This window comes from Asterias amurensis, chromosome 9, assembly GCF_032118995.1.
Source record: "Asterias amurensis chromosome 9, ASM3211899v1".
NCBI lineage: Eukaryota > Metazoa > Echinodermata > Asteroidea > Forcipulatida > Asteriidae > Asterias > Asterias amurensis.
The window spans coordinates 15,258,955-15,277,076 of NC_092656.1; the positions used below are offsets into that span (position 1 = coordinate 15,258,955).

Here is an 18,122-nt window from a genome sequence, read left to right on the forward strand (position 1 = left end):
GTACTACCGTATTTTCCTGCGGATAAGACGCTCGGTGGACAAGGCGCAGGACCCTAAAATGACCCCAAAAAATTCAAACGTCAGCAGACAAGGCGCACCGCATGTTTAACCGCACACAAAAGAACACCGGGCGCCACCCGGTGTCGGTACATTGACACAAAGACGTAATTTTGTTGCCTTTGAGAACCTACGTATACCGACCTTCATTCAATCAGCCAACGCTGTATATTGTTAATTACATAAAGTCCGGCCCAATCAGCGGGCAGAAACCATGGTCCACGCGTGCACTGTCTGAAGTTAATTTTATTTGCAACATGAACCATCTGACGTCCCATCCACAGCGAGGATCATTGTTGATATAGATACATTGCAACGACAAACAGATCTTGCTCTATGGACGGACGTTGCGTGTGCAGAGTAATGTATCCACCGGCCGGGATGTAGCTGCATGCACATAATAACTATGCACATGTACCATGCGAGTTCGTAAAGCTGGCAATCTGTTGATTGCGCTGCTCAATCTCGAGATTGCACAACAGATGTTGGGGGCATTTGGGCACCGTATTAAGTGATGTTCGCTGACGGGTTGCGCTACGCCCTCGCATTTGCGCTGCCTGGAAATGCACTAAAATTCCCACGTGACCGTGTGGATCCCAAGAAGCATGCCCAGACGCGTCGAGTCTTGTCTCAATGCATTTATTGCTGGTTCGCGTAACTTTTACCAATAGAGGGCGTTTAACCTCACACTATTACATTGTTCCAAAACGCCCTCTAGCGTTCAATGTTTCTTGTATTATTGTCACATGCACAGAAACAACGACTACAGGCGTAATATCTGCTTTTGTGTTGCGTGATTAAATTTACAGACCTCGGAACGGTTGCATTTTGGGGCTTATTTTCTGTGTCATTTTGAGAGATTTTCGAGTCGACTTGGGCATCGTTGATTTTACAGGCAAGTTACATGCAAGGGGCAAACATGATTTTAACAATCGCTCCTACCCGAAGTTTTGAAGCAACAAAATAATTCAATAAAATAAAATGTGTTTTCGTCCCTAATTTTTTTGGCTAGTGTATTATTTTGTTTGGCCTTACAAACAAATACAAATCAAATCCTTCTATTACAGTAAGATAATGCTACGTTCCCATAATACTTTTTAAAGCAAACGTCTAAAAAGAGGCAATATACGATTTGAACGTTTATTAACAATATTATAAAACTCTTGCCCTATCAAAGATGACAGTTAAGTTCCCAAAGCACTTATCAATCACAAAGGTCTAAAAAGAGGCAAATACAGAACTAAATTATTACCCCATCCTTTTAAAATACATTCGGCCTAAAGCACACTTCAGAGATCTTTATTCTCTACATTAAAAACCCTCAAAGTTTACCACACAACAGCGGTTGGGTGAATGACGTTTGTATGAAGTTATTGACTGTCAATCGTTTTTCGGAACAAATACCCGGCCACACAGAAAAACGTTTGTACAACGCCCACGTCTGTTGGACCGAAAGCTAGACGCATTGCGGCATTGTTGGAATAAAAGCACGGTCATGGGGAATAAACATGTTGCAGCATTGTTGGAAAAATAGGACCGTCTAGGGGGTTGCGGCATTGTTCGAACGGAAATACGATCTCAGTGTCTGAATAGCCTTGTTTGACCGCATTATTGAGTAAGGATTCTTCACACAAAGACCGAAGATTTGAACTGGACAAGAAGGTATTTTTTATTTCACGCATTGATCATCACAAAAAAAATGCGGTCGGCAGTAACAATTATCCAGTGCAACAGTTGTGGTTTCAACATTCACAAAAACGCAACATACAAAATGTAGATTGATTTCCCTCACACGCACGGATAAGGTGAGCCTGTGTCACATATCACAACACACGCCTGTTTATCCGACGTCATGCTTTCACAAAACCAGTCGAACACTCTATTGAACAGCAGAGGGCGCTGTTGCCAGTTATGCTCTTATATGGTATCACTGGTTTATTGAACGGACAAAAAAACACGGTGAATGAAATGACTCTTGGAAATTGTTTTTGAAGGAGTTTGCCAAAATAAAGATGCAAAAAGAGCGATTGAAGCGAGATGTATAAGATGATTAATACCTTGCTTGCTTGACAACTTGATCTTTCATGAAATGTTTATGCAGTTTTGGGCGTTCTTTGACATCTAAAAAAAAAAAAAGATTCTGACCGACCGACCCAAGCAAAAAATCGGATGAAAGGGCAATCCAACATATTTTTTTTTTAGGCCTAACATAGCTCAACAGGGCGCTTCCTGCGCATTTGACATGTATGACGTGACAGAAATTTTTACAAACTGCAGGTTTGAGGAATTTAAACTATGTCAGATCAAGAAAAAGTAACAATAAAACAATTAAAAACAAAATATCAACAATCGACTCTGACGTTTCACTCCCTCAAAATAAGAAAATGTCTCGCATTTTCTCGGCATTTTAACTTTAACAACATCCTATGTATTTGGACTGAGGTAGTCGGCTCCCACCACGTTGTCTACACCTTTAATCGCGTCAATCTTTGTTCTTTTGCATGTACTGTACATAAGCAGATGGTCGGTTTCTGGTAACTACCAGGGTGATGAGAGTCATAACTGTTCATTGTGTCACCAAGTTATAAACATTGATATACAGATCTGTCAGACATGTCTTTTACAGGCTCTTTCATTTAATCATCTTGATCATCAAGAAGATTTTAACTTGGTTTTGTTTGAATTTCATACTAATGATAAAATTAATGTCGAGAGATTGCTTCAATAATTTTCGACCTATTTGTGTTCAAAGACAAATTTGGCAGGTTACTCGGATCTTGACCCGATTGATATTTTTTTAAATGATTTTTGGGGTTGAACAAAGAATTGACTACAGTGGGATTCGAACCAACGACCTCCGGATTAACGTGCCGGCGCTCTACCAACTGAGCTATCTAGCCCTATATTGGCGGTTTCCCTATTTTGTCAATATCTTTGTTCGGGGGGTGCCAGTCAGAAGCCATACAACCGTTAACTGCCGTAGAGCAAAATTCAACCATAAAATGCTGGGAAACGTCGAGACTTCCATCCTTTTAACGTAGATGGTTCCAATCTATGTGATAGTATTTTCTAGATGGTATAAACATTCCGGTAGAGCATTGCTTATTTGAGAAGAAATAAACAAGAAAATGCGAGAGCCTGTGCGAGCGGCACCTATGCGCTGCACAGCACTACCGGATTTAGTTGATGTAAGTTAATTGTTATTGTCATCTTTCTTTGATACACCAATGGCACTTATGTACAACTGGAAACGTTGTTTAAATCTCTTCCAGTTCTCTGCAACATTACCGGTAAGTTCAGGCGCACTCGGCGGTGGCAGTACATCCATATTGTATGCAATATTGCATGGATTTTTTGCAGACCAGCAACGGATTGTCTTCCGCTTTGCAATTATTTTGCTGTAGTTTTTAAGCAATATTTTCGTTACAGTACCTGGCCAGGAGAGTCCTTAGTACTTCTGACACCATGTTGTAATAGTTACAAGGTTGGAGACTTGTTGTTATAGGTTGACACAATGGTTTATTGAGCAACTGTAGAAATGGTTGTGTGACATACATTGGGCTTACTAGCATTTAAGATTAAAGCATGAGTGTAGACTTGTACAAGTCCTTCGTAAGTATTATCACAACATCCGCTCCGCAGGTAAAGCTTAAAACATTGTCATTATTAATGACCTTTGCAAATTATTCAACCTTTCTTTCATTTCGGCAACCTTGAGCCATCCGCTCATCAGGTACAACTTTAAACATTGTCATACTTATGACCTTTGCAAATTATTCAAACATTCTTTCATTATTGCAACCTTCTTGAGTCATCCCCTCAGCAGTTACAATTATAAAAAGAACTACAGCACTGAAACAGCTCTACTATCTCTACAGAATGATATTTTACGGGTCTCGGATGACAAGAAGGCTACACTCATGTTGTCTATTGACCTACGTGTATCAGCAGCATTTGATACACTTGACCATGCCATTCTAATGGAAAGACTTCACACTCATTTTGGACTCTCTGGATTTGCCTTACAGTGGTTTGTGTCCTATCTTCAGAACAGGACTTGCTCCGTTGCCATTGACAATTCAAATTCTCCCCAGGTTAAACTTGAGTATTGAGTCCCACAGGGTCAGTCCTAGGACCCCTGCTGTTCACTTTGTACCTGCAATTGATTCCCAATATCTTTCAAGAACACAATATAATAACTACCACATGTATGCTGACAACATACAAATATATCTAACATGTGATCCAGGTTCTCAAGACTATATCCAAGGTGCACTCTCCAAGCTGATAAATGTGGTCAAAGACATTCAAACCTGGATGACTGTCAATAAACTGAAACTCAACCAAGACAAAACAGAATTCCTGGTATTTGCCTCGCAAGAACATCATTGGAAGCTCACTGATGTCAAGTTGACACTTGGTGATGTTCTTGAACCCTCACAACCCCTTCGGATCCTTGGTGTCATCTTTGATGATCGTCTTCTTCATGATACTCAGGTGGCAAATATTTCAAGAACTGTTAAATTTCACCGCAGTACTCACATATAAATCACTCTGTAACCAAACTCCAACTTATCTGGGCAACCTTCTCCGCACCCACCAGTCCTTGTATAATTTAAGATCCACTTCAGCTGTTGTATTGAATGCCCCACGATCTTGTACCAATGTAGGATCAAAAACGTTGGCAGCAACTGGGCCAAAATGCTGGAATCGTCTTCCTCAATCTGTTCATTTAACCAATTTCCTGAGTTCCTTCAAATTCCATTTAAAAACCCACCTCTATCCTAAGTTACTCTAATTTGTATCATTTTTAATTGCATTGTTGTGTCTGTAAAACATGTAGCTTATCTTTTTGTTTGGTTGCTATTGTATTTCGGAAGCGCTTTGGATCACTTTTGTAAAAAGCGCTAAAGTATGAGTAGGATTTGAAACTTTGCATGGTGGAAATACGATATAGAAAGGTTTGCGATAACGCCATGTAATGACTAACAACATGTAATGACTATCTCTAATAAGTTGGGGGTGGTTCTGAAAGAACTGTTGGTTTAAACTCGACGTTTCGATCAGTATATGCTCTGATCGTCTTCTGGAGAAAGCTGCATGCTGCTTAAGTACTGCAGAGGTGGATTAGCTTGGTGATGCACGAAGGCGGGAAATAGAGGCGGGAAATGGAGCTTGGTGATGCGTGGTGAAACTGGATCCTGCTGTGGAGCCTTGGGTGGTGTGTGGGGGGGTGTGTGCTCACTGAACTGTGTCAGTAGGATCAAGCACAGGGGAAAGTGAGGGTGTGAGGCCTAGGGGACTGAGGGTATACACATGTACATGTAGAAGACCAAAAGCAGTCTAAATAAATAATGGAGTGGGGACCTACATGTAGGTGACTGGGGGTATAGATTACCCAAAGCAGTCAAAGTAGTGGGCGGCTAAAACTAAATTTAGGGGTTTGGGCCTAGGGAGTGACCGTGGATACAGAAGATCCATTGGTCGGGAGGAGGGTGAGCCAGATGTCACTGATGTGGAAGCCGATGTCTTGGGGTACGGTGTCATACTTTTGAATAGTCTTGGTTCCAAGACCATTGGTGTTGCGCGGTCACACACAACCAACGTTCCGATTATGCACGGCAAAACCTGTACACGCTTGTAATGAACGAACGCTAGCGGGCGCTCTGTTTCTCTGATTTCCGGATCTCACCATGTCTGTGCTCACCAAGGTCTTGGACATTTGCAAATTGAAGGCGTGGCCAGACTATGTAAATGACTTTTAATGTATGCAATATTCATATCACGTGACGAATTGAAGATGACTATTCAAACTAGATCGAGTCAAAGGTCAATATGATCGGCGCTCTATTTTTTATAATCTTTGCTCAAAGCATGCTCAAAGTGATTCTGTGGTCATTAATAATATGCCTATTAAAAGGAAAACAGTGAAATTTCAGTATAGACTACCTATTCAGATTATACGTAACGATTTGAAATCGTAAATAATGGTCAAAAATCGAACGTAAGATTAGCATTCAGAGAGTCCGTGTAACGGACGCTTATATGGCCTCACGGCGTGGAGCAATCGGAACGTAAGCCTTGTGGAATATCACGTACCGCCCATGCCGTGTCTCGTGGGGGTTGGAGGTGTTAAATCCCGGGCGCTATGAACTCCCAGCTTTTGGGTGTCGAATCCGTTGTTTCTTATAATCGCAACGTTCCAATATGCTCCATTTTGTTTCATGGCCCCCTAATTTCTTTTTGTTATGAGTTTTCAGATAATTTTGATGTCAAAACGTAGGAATACCGCAATTTGTTATATTGACAGTGTTATAGTGTGAGAAGCTTAAAAAATTATGATAATTTTTTATAAAAGGTTGAAATAAAAGTAATGATAAAACAAAATTCCCTCAAAGCATAATTTTGTCAAACAAAGTATTATTTTTTAATTCTGTGAATGAAGAGTTCTTTTTGAGGTAATGATTATAAATTGGGCAACTAGTGGAATTTATGACCCGACTATAGTCGCCTCAAATAACTGGGACTTCGATACTAGTCGCGAAACTTACTCCCATTGCCCCAGATGCATCGTGACATATTGTTTGCCGAAGGCGCATAAGTAAATCTTGTGCTGAAATGATTGAAAGATTGTGTCACTGACGTCTGGTTGTGTTTTGTAAAAAGTTTTTGTGAATAGTCATGAGCGACAAAAGTGGTTATTCCAAGTGAGTTGAATAGCAGTATAGTCGCCACTCGACAAGCAATCAAAATTCCCAATTTCTCATGAGTTGTTCCAAAAGATATGGTTACGACTACATTCCAAAAGATATTATATGGTTACGTTTCAAGCTACGCAGCTGCTCGGCTACGTTTACGTTCCAAGATACGCTTAGGTCTATGTTCCTTCAAGTTACACTATAATATCAAAAGGTATGTTTTCAAGCCCGAGTCAAGCTACGCTTACATTCCAAGATATGCAGCTACGTTTACGTTCCAAGATGCTACGCTTACGTTATGCTTACGTTCCAAAAGATATGTCAACGTTCCAAGCTACGCAGCTACTCAGCTCTGCTTACATTCCAAGATCTGCTTACGTTCCTTGAAGTTACGCTATAATATCAAAAGGTACGCTTTCAATCCCATGTCAAGTTACGCTTACGTTCTAAGATACGCTTAGGTCTACGTCCTTCAAGTTACACTATAATATCAAAAGATAATATTGAAGCCCGAGTCAAGCTATGCTTACGTTCAAAGATAGGCAGCTACATGTACGTTTATGTTACAAGATGCTACGCTTACATTCCAAGATATGCTTACATTCCAAAAGATGTCAACGTTCCAAGCTACGCTGCTACTCAGCTGCGCTTACAGATCTCCTTTCGTCTTCAAGTTACTCTACAATATCAAAAGGTAAGCTTTCAATCCCATGTCAAGTTACGCTTACGTTCCTAGATACGCAGCTACATTTACATTCCAAGAAATGCTTACGCTCCAAAAGATATTGTTATGTTCCAAGCTACGCAGCTACTCAGCTACGCTTATACACTCCAAGATACGTTTAGGTTACGCTATAATATCAAAAAGTACGCTTTCAATCCCGAGTCAAATAAACAGAGCGCCCGCTAGCGTTCGTTCATTACAAGCGTGTACAGTTTTTGCCGTGCATAGACAGATCGGAACGTTGGTTGTGTGTGACCGCGCAACACCAATGGTCTTGGAACCAAGACTAGCTTTTGAATCTCGATGGCCTCTCTGATGCGCCTTAGGTGCCATGCCCTCCAATGTCTTTGAACTGTGTTTGATCGTCTCACTTGTAAAGCATCTGTTGTTTTTGAAATCTTGTAATTGTATGGTGTGCAGAGGCCCTGGAAAATCTTTGAGGATGATTCCCAACGGCGCTGTAAACCCATTCATGCTCTTCTATGATTGCATTTTGGTCTCTCATCATGGATGAATTTGCTTTTGAGCTAGCCCGAGTTAAAATATGCCAAAGTTGACACGAGCATAGAAAATATCTTATCTCCATCCAAACCATTGGGTCTTTTCATTGTTCACATCCCAATGGTGTTTAAGGACCCGTAAAGGCATCCACAATATTGGTGTTTGGATAAGTTCTGCGATCAATGCAAACCTCATACCGTAATTTCCTGTGGATAAGATGCTCGATGGACAAGACGCAGGACCCTAAAATGACCCCAAAATAATTTCAACCATCAACAGACGAGGCGCACCACCGCATAAGCCACATGTTTAACCGCATAGAGAAGAACACCAGGGGCCACCCGGTGTCAGTACAATAGACACAAAGACGTCTATTTGTTGCCTTTTGGAGCGTTCACACTATTTGAAGCATGAATGAAACCGTAACCACATGGGCTGGTAGAGCCATGCAGAAAAGACCAATGTAATTGATACAGACATTCGTCCATCCATTCAGCCAACGCTGTGCATTGTTAACATGAAGTCCAACCCAATCAGCGGACAGAAACGATGGTCCACCCACGTCTGAAGATATTGCAACTCGAACTATCACTGGAACAGACATACGTGTATGAACCTCTTTTCTCGTTTGGTCGTCCTGAAAGGACGATATAAACAATTTCGAATGACATAGTCACGTAGGGAATCCAGCCATATGTCAGCATATTTTTTTGTTCGTGCGAGGTGAACAGCTTTTTCATTGGTCATTTTAGCGTCAGCTTCCTCTTTAAACTGGGCCACGCTTTAATCTATCGCCCTCGCGAACATTGTGCGTCCGCTTAAAACCCAGCTTTTGATAATTTCACAATCGGGCGTAGATTTGCAACAGGGGTTTCAAAAAATTTAAGATCAAATAAACATCCTTGTCCTGGAATTTTCCTTTTGTTTATACATAAACTATAACCGATTAATTGCATCATGTTTAAAAAGCTAAAACTAAATTAAACAAGACCTAATGAGTATTTTTTTAATAATATTTAGAATAATTTAAAGCAAAGACTTGATTTGATATTTCCGTCTGTCGTGTTTTCTCGCTCCGGTGCGCGCGAGACTTGCACAGTCTATTGAATTATTGTATAAAGATGACAAGGTTTCATATCATTTCTTTGTATAACAGCAAACCTTTAAAACATTGTGAGAAAGAGCTCTCTCTGAAGTATTGTAGTTTTGAGAAATTACTCACTCAGATTATGCATCTGACAGCTCACAAAGTAATGCAACAATGGTGTTTTTTCATTCATTATTCTCTTTCAAATTCGATGACAAATTGAGCCAAAATTTTCAAAGATTTGTTCTTTTATGCATACATGTATGTAGGGATACACCAAGTGAGAATACTGGTAATCAAAAGATTTTCATTTGACTTACTTGATTAAAATAATATGATAGTAGAAAGCTTCCCTTAAAATATTACTAGCTGAGGTGCTAGTTTTTGAGAAATGTGTAAATCAATATAAAGAAAATAGTTTAAAGGGTGGCTGCAGTGTTTTTTTTTAATAATTTAAACGATTAAACATGACTTTTTAAACCTGAAATATTTGTTATTATTTTTTATTAAATGCGCAAGTATTTTAAAAATGGTTTTCAAGAGATTAGGGGAACCCACCCCGGCCCTAAAAGGGACATAAACGTGACGCCATGTCGGGAACCCGAGCCGTCGGGCCCCCCTGGCTGTGTGCATATAGAGACGTGTGCACTGTGTGGCCTGGTACCTAGGCGCGTGTAGTTAGGGACCAGACTCTTTTTGCCGACGATATGTTTGAATTCCCGACGTGACGTCGATGGTAGGGGATGATATGTCGGAGAAAAAACAAAACACATTTTATTGAGGTTCAATACATATATCAGAAATAAATGACAGCAAAATTAACAGTTTTTTTTTAATTCACTGCAGCAATCCTTTAAGCATGTACATATATACATGTACAACGTATTTACGGGAGTCTCCTGAAATTATTGTACACATTGACTGGCATAATTCGGTAACTAGTATACGTCTATTCCCACAAGGGACTTTGAGTGACCAGAAGAGCGACCTATTTCCCGAGGCCGAAAGCCGAGGGAAATAGGCCCTCTTCTGGTCACTCACAGGCCCGAGGGGGAATAGACGTACACTAGTTACCGAATTATGCCAGTCAATATGTGTTTTATAACACAGCTCGGTCTTAAATGTCAAATAAGAACAGAAAAAGGAGTTTTGTAGTTGGTTCAAGTCAAGAGAGGGCGCTGTTACCGCGGGCACTATATTCAAAGACTATTGCCCTCTCTGGTACTATTCCCGCAAAACGCGCACGATCACTAGCCTATATTAGTTCATCCCATAGGCCGTGTTTCAGCCAACCAGAATACAGAACGAGCAAGAGGTGTGTTATTATATTTATTAGCCCGACGCCGCCTGGTTGGGTGCAGGGGCGAAGCTGCGGTCGGAGCCCTTGGAGAGAAGCCCCCTGAAGCTTTTAGTTTCTGATGTTTGAATAACTCCTTAACTATCTGGCTTAAAGGGAAGGTACATGTTTGGTAATTGTCAAAGATCAATCTTCTCACTTGGTGTATCCCAACATAAGCAAAATAGAACAAGCCTGTGAAAATTTGAGTTAAATTGGTCATCAAAGTTGCGAGAAAATGATGAGAGAAAAAACACCGACATTGGACGAATTTGTGTGCTTTCAGATAGGAATAAAAGACTTCTGGCTAGAAGTCTTTTATTATTTTAGTGAGAAATTACCTCTTTCTCAAAAACTACGTTACTTCAGAGGGAGTCGTTTCCCACAATGTTTTATACTACAAACAGCTCTACAATGTTGTTACCAAGTCAGTTTTTAAGTTAATATTTGTTTTGAGTAATTACCAAACGTGTACCTTCCCTTTAACAATAACTTTTTTTTCTGTTGATTTTAATTTTAAACTACAGGTGATTAACATTATAAATGCTGCCCAGGAAAACAGTCCTGTAACTGTAGTGCAGGCTTTAGATCGTGTTCTTGAGATATTGCGATCATCTGAACTTTATAACCCTCAGCTGACATCACAACAGGTGAAAGAGGAAGATCAGATGACTTCAGATCTTGTTGGCGGTCTTATGACAGTAAGTTCAACATTTATAGAAATCATTTTTATTTAGAATGCCTATTAACCTAACCTTTTAGGAAGTTTGAAAAATAGTTTATTTTCATTGACAATATGCAAACAAGAATCACACATAAAACTAGATATTTTGAGTCTGTCTTTGTCAGAACCAAGTTCAAAGCAAACAGAAATAAGTCCCAAAACCAGAGTCCTTTAGTTGTATGTTTACTTTAAACTGTAGTGGTTTTAATTTTACATTCATAAATACCTAAGACATTGGTCGAGAGGGCATCACGAGGGGTTGTTTGATCGGATGATATAACACCAGTAAAAAGTGTTACAACATGGGCGTGACACACGAGCTTGCACCAGCACTTATAAGACAGTTTCTTCATTCCTATTGGTTGAGAGCAACGGCTGAAACAGCTGTGCCACATCACGGGATACGCGCGACGCGCACATCATCTCCTTGTTTACCCGAGGGCCTTACCATTTCATAGCTGGAGGGGTGTTGTGTTGAAAGAAATCATTGAACAATTATAATTCTTGCATTTATTTTACCTTTTGACCAAGAAGTGTTGATGTTCGAGTCATGTTTACCGTTAACGTCAATGATAAAATATTTGTCCCTTCTTTCAATGACACAAAAAGGACCGTTGTACGGTGGTTGTGTAACAGTGTGCTTGATAGCAGTTTCATAAAAATTTTGCCTTGTTAATTCTGGAAACTGACTGAGAAAATCGAGAAAAACATTGGTTTTGGAGACAAAACTGATGTCTTGTTACCAGAAATTTCGAGTTCGGTTTGTGAATCAATCAGCTTATAGTTTTTTACGTCCACAACCAAGGAAAATTGCCTCAAAAAATCTGCACTTATAATTGGGAATGGAACTTCAGCAATAATAAAAAAACATTTGTATGCTCGTCTTAATCCAATGTCAATTGTCATGGACTTTTCACCAAGGTGGATTTGTTTACTGCTTGTAAAGTACAAGGACTTGAGTTCTTTTTGTCCGTTGTAGTTGGGGGCAACACGCTAACTTTGGCACCCGTGTCAATCAAAAATAAAATCTAGTACCAGATATCCTATCAGTGATATAAAAGAGAAGACTTTGAGGATTGCCAGACACACTTGTCGCCTTAAGTTGCTGGCGTTCTAGTTTTCCTGAGTTTGTGCATTCTCAACAAAACTACATGGTTTTACACTCTTATGTGCCTTGTTACCAAATCACCAATGATACCAGCATTCTGTACTAGCTCGTTCTTGGTTCGGCTTTGATCTACTGCATGAACGAGAGGCATTTCGTGAACGGCGCTCTTGGGAACGTCCACGATTGTCGTATGATCTAGAGTGTGGGCTGATCGACGCACTGGTAACTAGATTTTGAACCAACTAGGTTAATTGTGAAACCTGTGATTGAAGTTCACCTAAGCGAGAATCAAATGACTGCAGCACACTCGTGGGTTGAGTAGCTGCGGCACCTACATTGACAGTGGACACCGAATGTGGAACTGCTACTTCTAGAATTTTGTCTGCGATGAGAGCCAATTGTTCTAGGTCAAGAGCATCACCAGAGGAAGCCAAAATGAGTTGCACATTTTGTGGCAAATGTTGAAAAAATAGCTGCCTGAGAATTTTGTCATCCAAGTTGTTTTCGCCAATCAACTGTTTCATACGACGTAGGAGTTGGGATGTTTTTTTATCTCCCAGTTCTTCAGAGATTAGTAGCTGGTGTAGTCTTTTTTGTTCAGACTCTGAGGTACGTCTTACTAGTTCTATCTTGAGGTTATCATATGGATTTTCAGCAGGTGGAGAAATTAACAAATCCCTAACTTCCTGTGCAATTTCGGGTTGCAATGATGAAACAACATATGAGAATTTGGTCAACTGCCAAGTCTGAAACTGAGCCTCTACTTGAGCAAACCAAATAGTCGGGTCATTTCGCCAAAATAGCGGCAATTTTAGGCTTACAGCCACTAGTGGCTCAGTTTTAACCTGTGGGTCAGTAGGCATGTTGTACTTTACATCAAATGGCCAATCTGGAAAATAACTTCAATTTTTGCAAAGTAGTGTGGTCAAAATCAAACAACTTGTACATTTCCAAAAACCAGCACTGTTTTAGTTTGGAGTCGCCATGGAAACTGTCATACAAATGGGCAAAGTGGTTTCTTTTGTTACTTGTAGTTTTTCCACGCCTTGTTCTCTTTTCAACTTTATGTATTGTGTTGTGCCAGGACAATTATCTCAATAAGACTCCACCCTGTGGAATGCTATTGTGTGAGATAATCTTCTCATTTACCTCATCTATAATAGAGTCGTGATTATGTTGAAACTTCTGAATGTCAACCTCTGACTGGCTTTTTCCTGGTTGAAATTTAGCTAGCCGTGCTCTCAACTCCCCCCCAGGTTTGTTACACCCGCCCACTAACCCGTACGGTCAGGGGCGTGTGACTACCGCCCAGCAGGGACCTCCTCAAGGGGGCCCGCCATGCATCAGTCTGCACCCGTCGGCGGCCTTTGAGTCCGACCATGGGCGCCACGATGATGCTTTTTCAAAGTCTCATTTCTCAAGGACGTCTCGTTCCAGTCGACTCGGCCAATGAAGAGGACGAGTTGGTCAGTTCGATCCAAGGAATGTCCATCTCGGAGACTGAGCTACGCCTGGTCCAGAGGGATATAATCAGAGTACTGAACCTTCCCTGTGAACCGGAGCCCCCCTCTGATGAACGACAATCCTTCAAGAAGAGGGCGGGCCCCACAGCGGGCGTGACCAAACCCTTCCCAGTGATGCCCCTGGATCGGGTGTGCGTCAACCGAATGGCAGGGTAAGGGGGAGCAAAGAAATGGACCCCGTACTCCAGACGTACGGAGCCATACTATCGGTTTCCCTCAGCGGACTTTGAAAAATATTTCGCAACTCCCTTCCTGCCGTACTCAGCCTCCGACAAGCTGGTCGCGGACAGGGGAGCGTCGTCATCCAAGCTCCCCTTTGCGGACAAGATCCGTGGCAAACTGGAGGACGTTGCCCGCAAAATGGACTCATCAGCGCGCATGGGGATGCGTGCAACATCCTTTCTTCTGCTCCTGTCAGAATATCTGGAGCAGGGGTGTGATGAGGATACCATGGTGCCAGCGGACATGATGATTACGGCCCTTCATTGTTTGGACAATGGTCTTTGTTCCATCCTCGACCAGTTTACAAAGATAGCGACCCTGGTGACGACGACACACTGCGCCAATGTGCTGGATGCGCTTTTCCTGCCGTCAGCCGGGGCGCATAAACACCTTGACGTAAACGCCTTGACGATCTCCCGCTCACCAGGGGTGACTTACTTGCCGGCCAGTTTCAGACGTCCATGGAGGCTGAGGCAAAACGCCTCAAAGCCACGGACAAAACTAATCTGAAAAAGCCTAACGCCCCGCCTAAGGCCGTGGGTAATAAAGCAAGGAAACAAGCATCCTTCATCATCCCGCGCCGCCGCCCACAAAAGGCAGCCCATGGCAGTTTCGTGGTCGCACCGATAACACGGCTGGCTCACGTTATCCACAAACCCAACCTGGCCAGCCATGCACCCAGTCAGGTCATGGTTTCCGAGCGCCTGCCCCCCAATATACCGGTATACCCTGTGTCCCACCATGGACATTAATCCTGGGGGCAAAAGATGACACAACTTTTTGAAGGGTGGGGGACACTATATCAAATGCCCCCCCCCCCTCCTCAAAATTGGCCCTAGATTGCATCACAGAGCATCTTAAATGCAAACTCTTTTTGGACCCCCACCCCATTTTCAAAGTGTTGGGGACACAATATCAAGTGTCCCCCCCAAAAAAAAATTGGCCCTAGATTGCATCACAGAGCATCTAAAATGCAAAAAAAAGTATCGGGCCCGCACCCTACGCCATAAAAACTTCTCAAACGCATGCTCCATCGTTGACAGATTTGCACCTCCCCTTGAAAGAGTGGAAGGGACTTTGTTCCCCACCCCCACCCCATTTTCAAAGTGTGGGGGGACAACTGCAATATCAAATGTCCCCCCCCCCCTCAAAATTGGCCCTAGATTGCATCACAGAGCATCTAAAATGCAAAAAAAAGTCCCGGGCCCTTAATCGGGCGCGCACCCCACGCCATAAAAACTTCTCACACGCATGCTCCATCGTTGACAGATTTGCACCTCCCCTTGAAAGAGTGGAAGGGACGTGTCCCCCACACCCCATTTTGGAATAGTGGGGGACACAATATCAAATGTTCCCCATGTCTTTTGACCACTTTTATCATGAAAATCGTGTTTTGCACTGAGTAAGACCAAACCCTGTGCCCCAAACCCTGTGTCCCGTCATTGCCATTAATCCTTGGGGGGGGGGGGAGGGGGAGACACACAATGTTCCCCAGTTTTGTTAACTCGTGTGTCTTATAAGGGCATGCGTTTCATCTCCATACTGATTAGTTCTCTTGTAGTTACTGTATGCTTACTTTACGGTGACGCGCTGTCTCTGTCTGTCATTGCCGTTCTGCGGACTCTGTGGCGAGTTTGAGCGATATTGGTAATGTTTTACCCAGGTAACTCCGCACCCAAGGTTGTTATTAACTCTGTTCTATTTGACATCACAATCAATTGAGATGTTCTGAAATTGTTTTCTTTTCCCGCAAACCTTACAGACAAACATCGCAAACAATCCACTACACATACCCATCTTTTTCATTTTGTTAATAATGAAAGTTCAAGTATTTCCAAAAACTGAAAAGGCCCAAATTCTACTGCTGAAATTTTGAAGGCTTATTGTTCTGTTTCGTTTACCATTGGGTCTCGAAATGACCTAAGATTGCACCACAGAGCATCTAGAATGCAAAATTTTCCAAAAATTTGGTCCTTCCGATTCGTTGATTCAGTATATCCCCATTGTGTGTAATGTTGATTTGTATTTGAACAACAATATTTTGCATGCGTTAGAGGTCCTAGATTGTCCACGAATGATATTGCAAAATGTATTTAGGTTTATTTACGCCTAGTTCAGTTATAATCGTTTTACCATGGTATATCAATGTTAAATTAAACCTAATTTTAAAATAAAACAAATACTTATATCTACAGTGTTGTTGATGATTGATCTCGACAAGCACTGAAGAGAGTTCGCTGTAGGATGCACTGACGTGAAACGGCAAACCAATTGAAACAACAAAACCCAGATGTGAATGTTCCTGTAGGAACGTTCCGCTGGGAATACAGTATGCTTTTCGCTGTTCCCACAGGATCGCTGACTGGGAACAGGCTACCGATCCACAGAGCATACGCGCTGTCCCACTGAGAACATTGTACTTTCCCACGGATCGCTTGAGTATTCTCGGCGGAACGTTCCCATGGGCATATAGCGTTCCGACTTTTGGGACGCTCCCTAAGCAGCCCGAACCCATGCCGTAAAGGCTTCACACTCGCATGGTCACTCTTTGACAGATTTGCCCCCTAAAACTTGTGTCGTAGATCCGCACCTGAACTTGATGCTGTTGTAACTCAAAAGGTTCTACTGCTGCTCATATTTTAAAGGCTTAAGTTCTGTTTCATTCTTTTTGCCTCTTATTGGCCTAAGATTGCACCACAGAGCATCTAAAATGCAGAATTTCCCCGAGCCCTTAAGCGGGCCCGGACCCCAGGCCGTAAACAATAGAAATTATTGCATTTATTTCACAAGTTTTACAATACAATAATTAATTTATTGATCAAGAGCATTGACAAAAACACAATCAGCTGAATAGTAAATTACACGACAAACATCTCTTCCCTCACACATCTCTTCCCTCACACATCTCTTCCCTCACACATCTCTTCCCTCATACAGCTCTTCCCTCATACGTCTCTTCCCTCACACATCTCTTCCCTCATACGTCTCTATCCTCATACATCTCTTTCCTCACACATCTCTTCCCTCATACGGCTCTTCCCTCATACGTCTCTTCCCTCATACGTCTCTTCCCTCATACATCTCTTTCCTCACACATCTCTTCCCTCATACGTCTCTTCCCTCACACATCTCTTCCCTCATACGTCTCTTCCCTCATACGTCTCTTCCCTCATACAGCTCTTCCCTCATACGTCTCTTCCCTCACACATCTCTTCCCTCATACGTCTCTTCCCTCATACATCTCTTTCCTCACACATCTCTTCCCTCATACGGCTCTTCCCTCATACGTCTCTTCCCTCATACGTCTCTTCCCTCATACGTCTCTTCCCGGCTCTTCCCTCATATGTCTCTTCCCTCACACATTCCTTCCCTCATACGGCTCTCCCTTTCACTGGTATAATTTGGTTTACTTCCCCCAGATGGAACCATGGAGAGTATACATAATGACAACCTGTACTCACAGTAGTAATACATACAATAACTATATACCAATAGGTCACATCTTGATCATAAAATGCTACACTTAGTTACAAGCACAAGTCTACAACTGTTTAATGAAAACTCACATCGTTTTGACAATCAACCAAAGTAAATGTTTCTCTGATTTGTTTTTAAGGAAAATTCTTCTTTAAACACAAACTTAAAAATTACTTTGTTCTGTTATCCAAAACAAACACTGTATTTTTTCGGCTGAAAAACTTTCTCAGATTATTAAGTTATTAAACAAAATGATAACTTACAGGTTGTTCTGTCGATCCTGTTTCTAATTACGCTCATATGCTACAAATTATCAGTTGCAGTATTATTGAGGGTCCTACTTTATGCTCTAGGAGAACTCAACTGCTCATACATATACGTACAAAGATAAACTTCTTCAGAATTTGATCTTGAAAACTATAGCACAGGTGTCAATGAATGACTCTCTCTATCAAGTCATCGAGGCTGACATGTCCTCTCCTCAGCAACCTCAAGTCACAAGTGACCACTCAATTAATATTTGATTACAGTCAAAATTATATAATCCGCAAAAAAGGTGTACCCCGTGACTCTAATCTATGGTTACACAAAAAGGTGCAGCCTGAAAACAGAATAAGTAATGGGCTCATACATAACAGCCAATCACAGGGGATACGATCACCCTT

The 18,122-nt window shown here is 41.7% G+C and overlaps 1 protein-coding gene and 1 pseudogene across 4 annotated transcripts in view; one reads left to right on the plus strand and one right to left on the minus strand.

Moving 5' to 3' along the window:
* The window catches only part of LOC139941977 (high affinity cAMP-specific and IBMX-insensitive 3',5'-cyclic phosphodiesterase 8B-like), a 232,362-nt gene that overhangs the window by 128,793 nt on the left and 85,447 nt on the right, over window positions 1–18,122 (plus strand). For all 4 annotated transcript variants that reach the window (XM_071938629.1, XM_071938628.1, XM_071938630.1 and 1 more), the window contains one exon: window positions 10,931–11,104. In XM_071938629.1, the coding sequence (XP_071794730.1) occupies window positions 10,931–11,104 (174 nt within the window). The remainder of the gene's footprint in view (window positions 1–10,930; window positions 11,105–18,122) is intronic.
* Window positions 12,241–13,098, minus strand: LOC139941759 (uncharacterized; annotated as a pseudogene).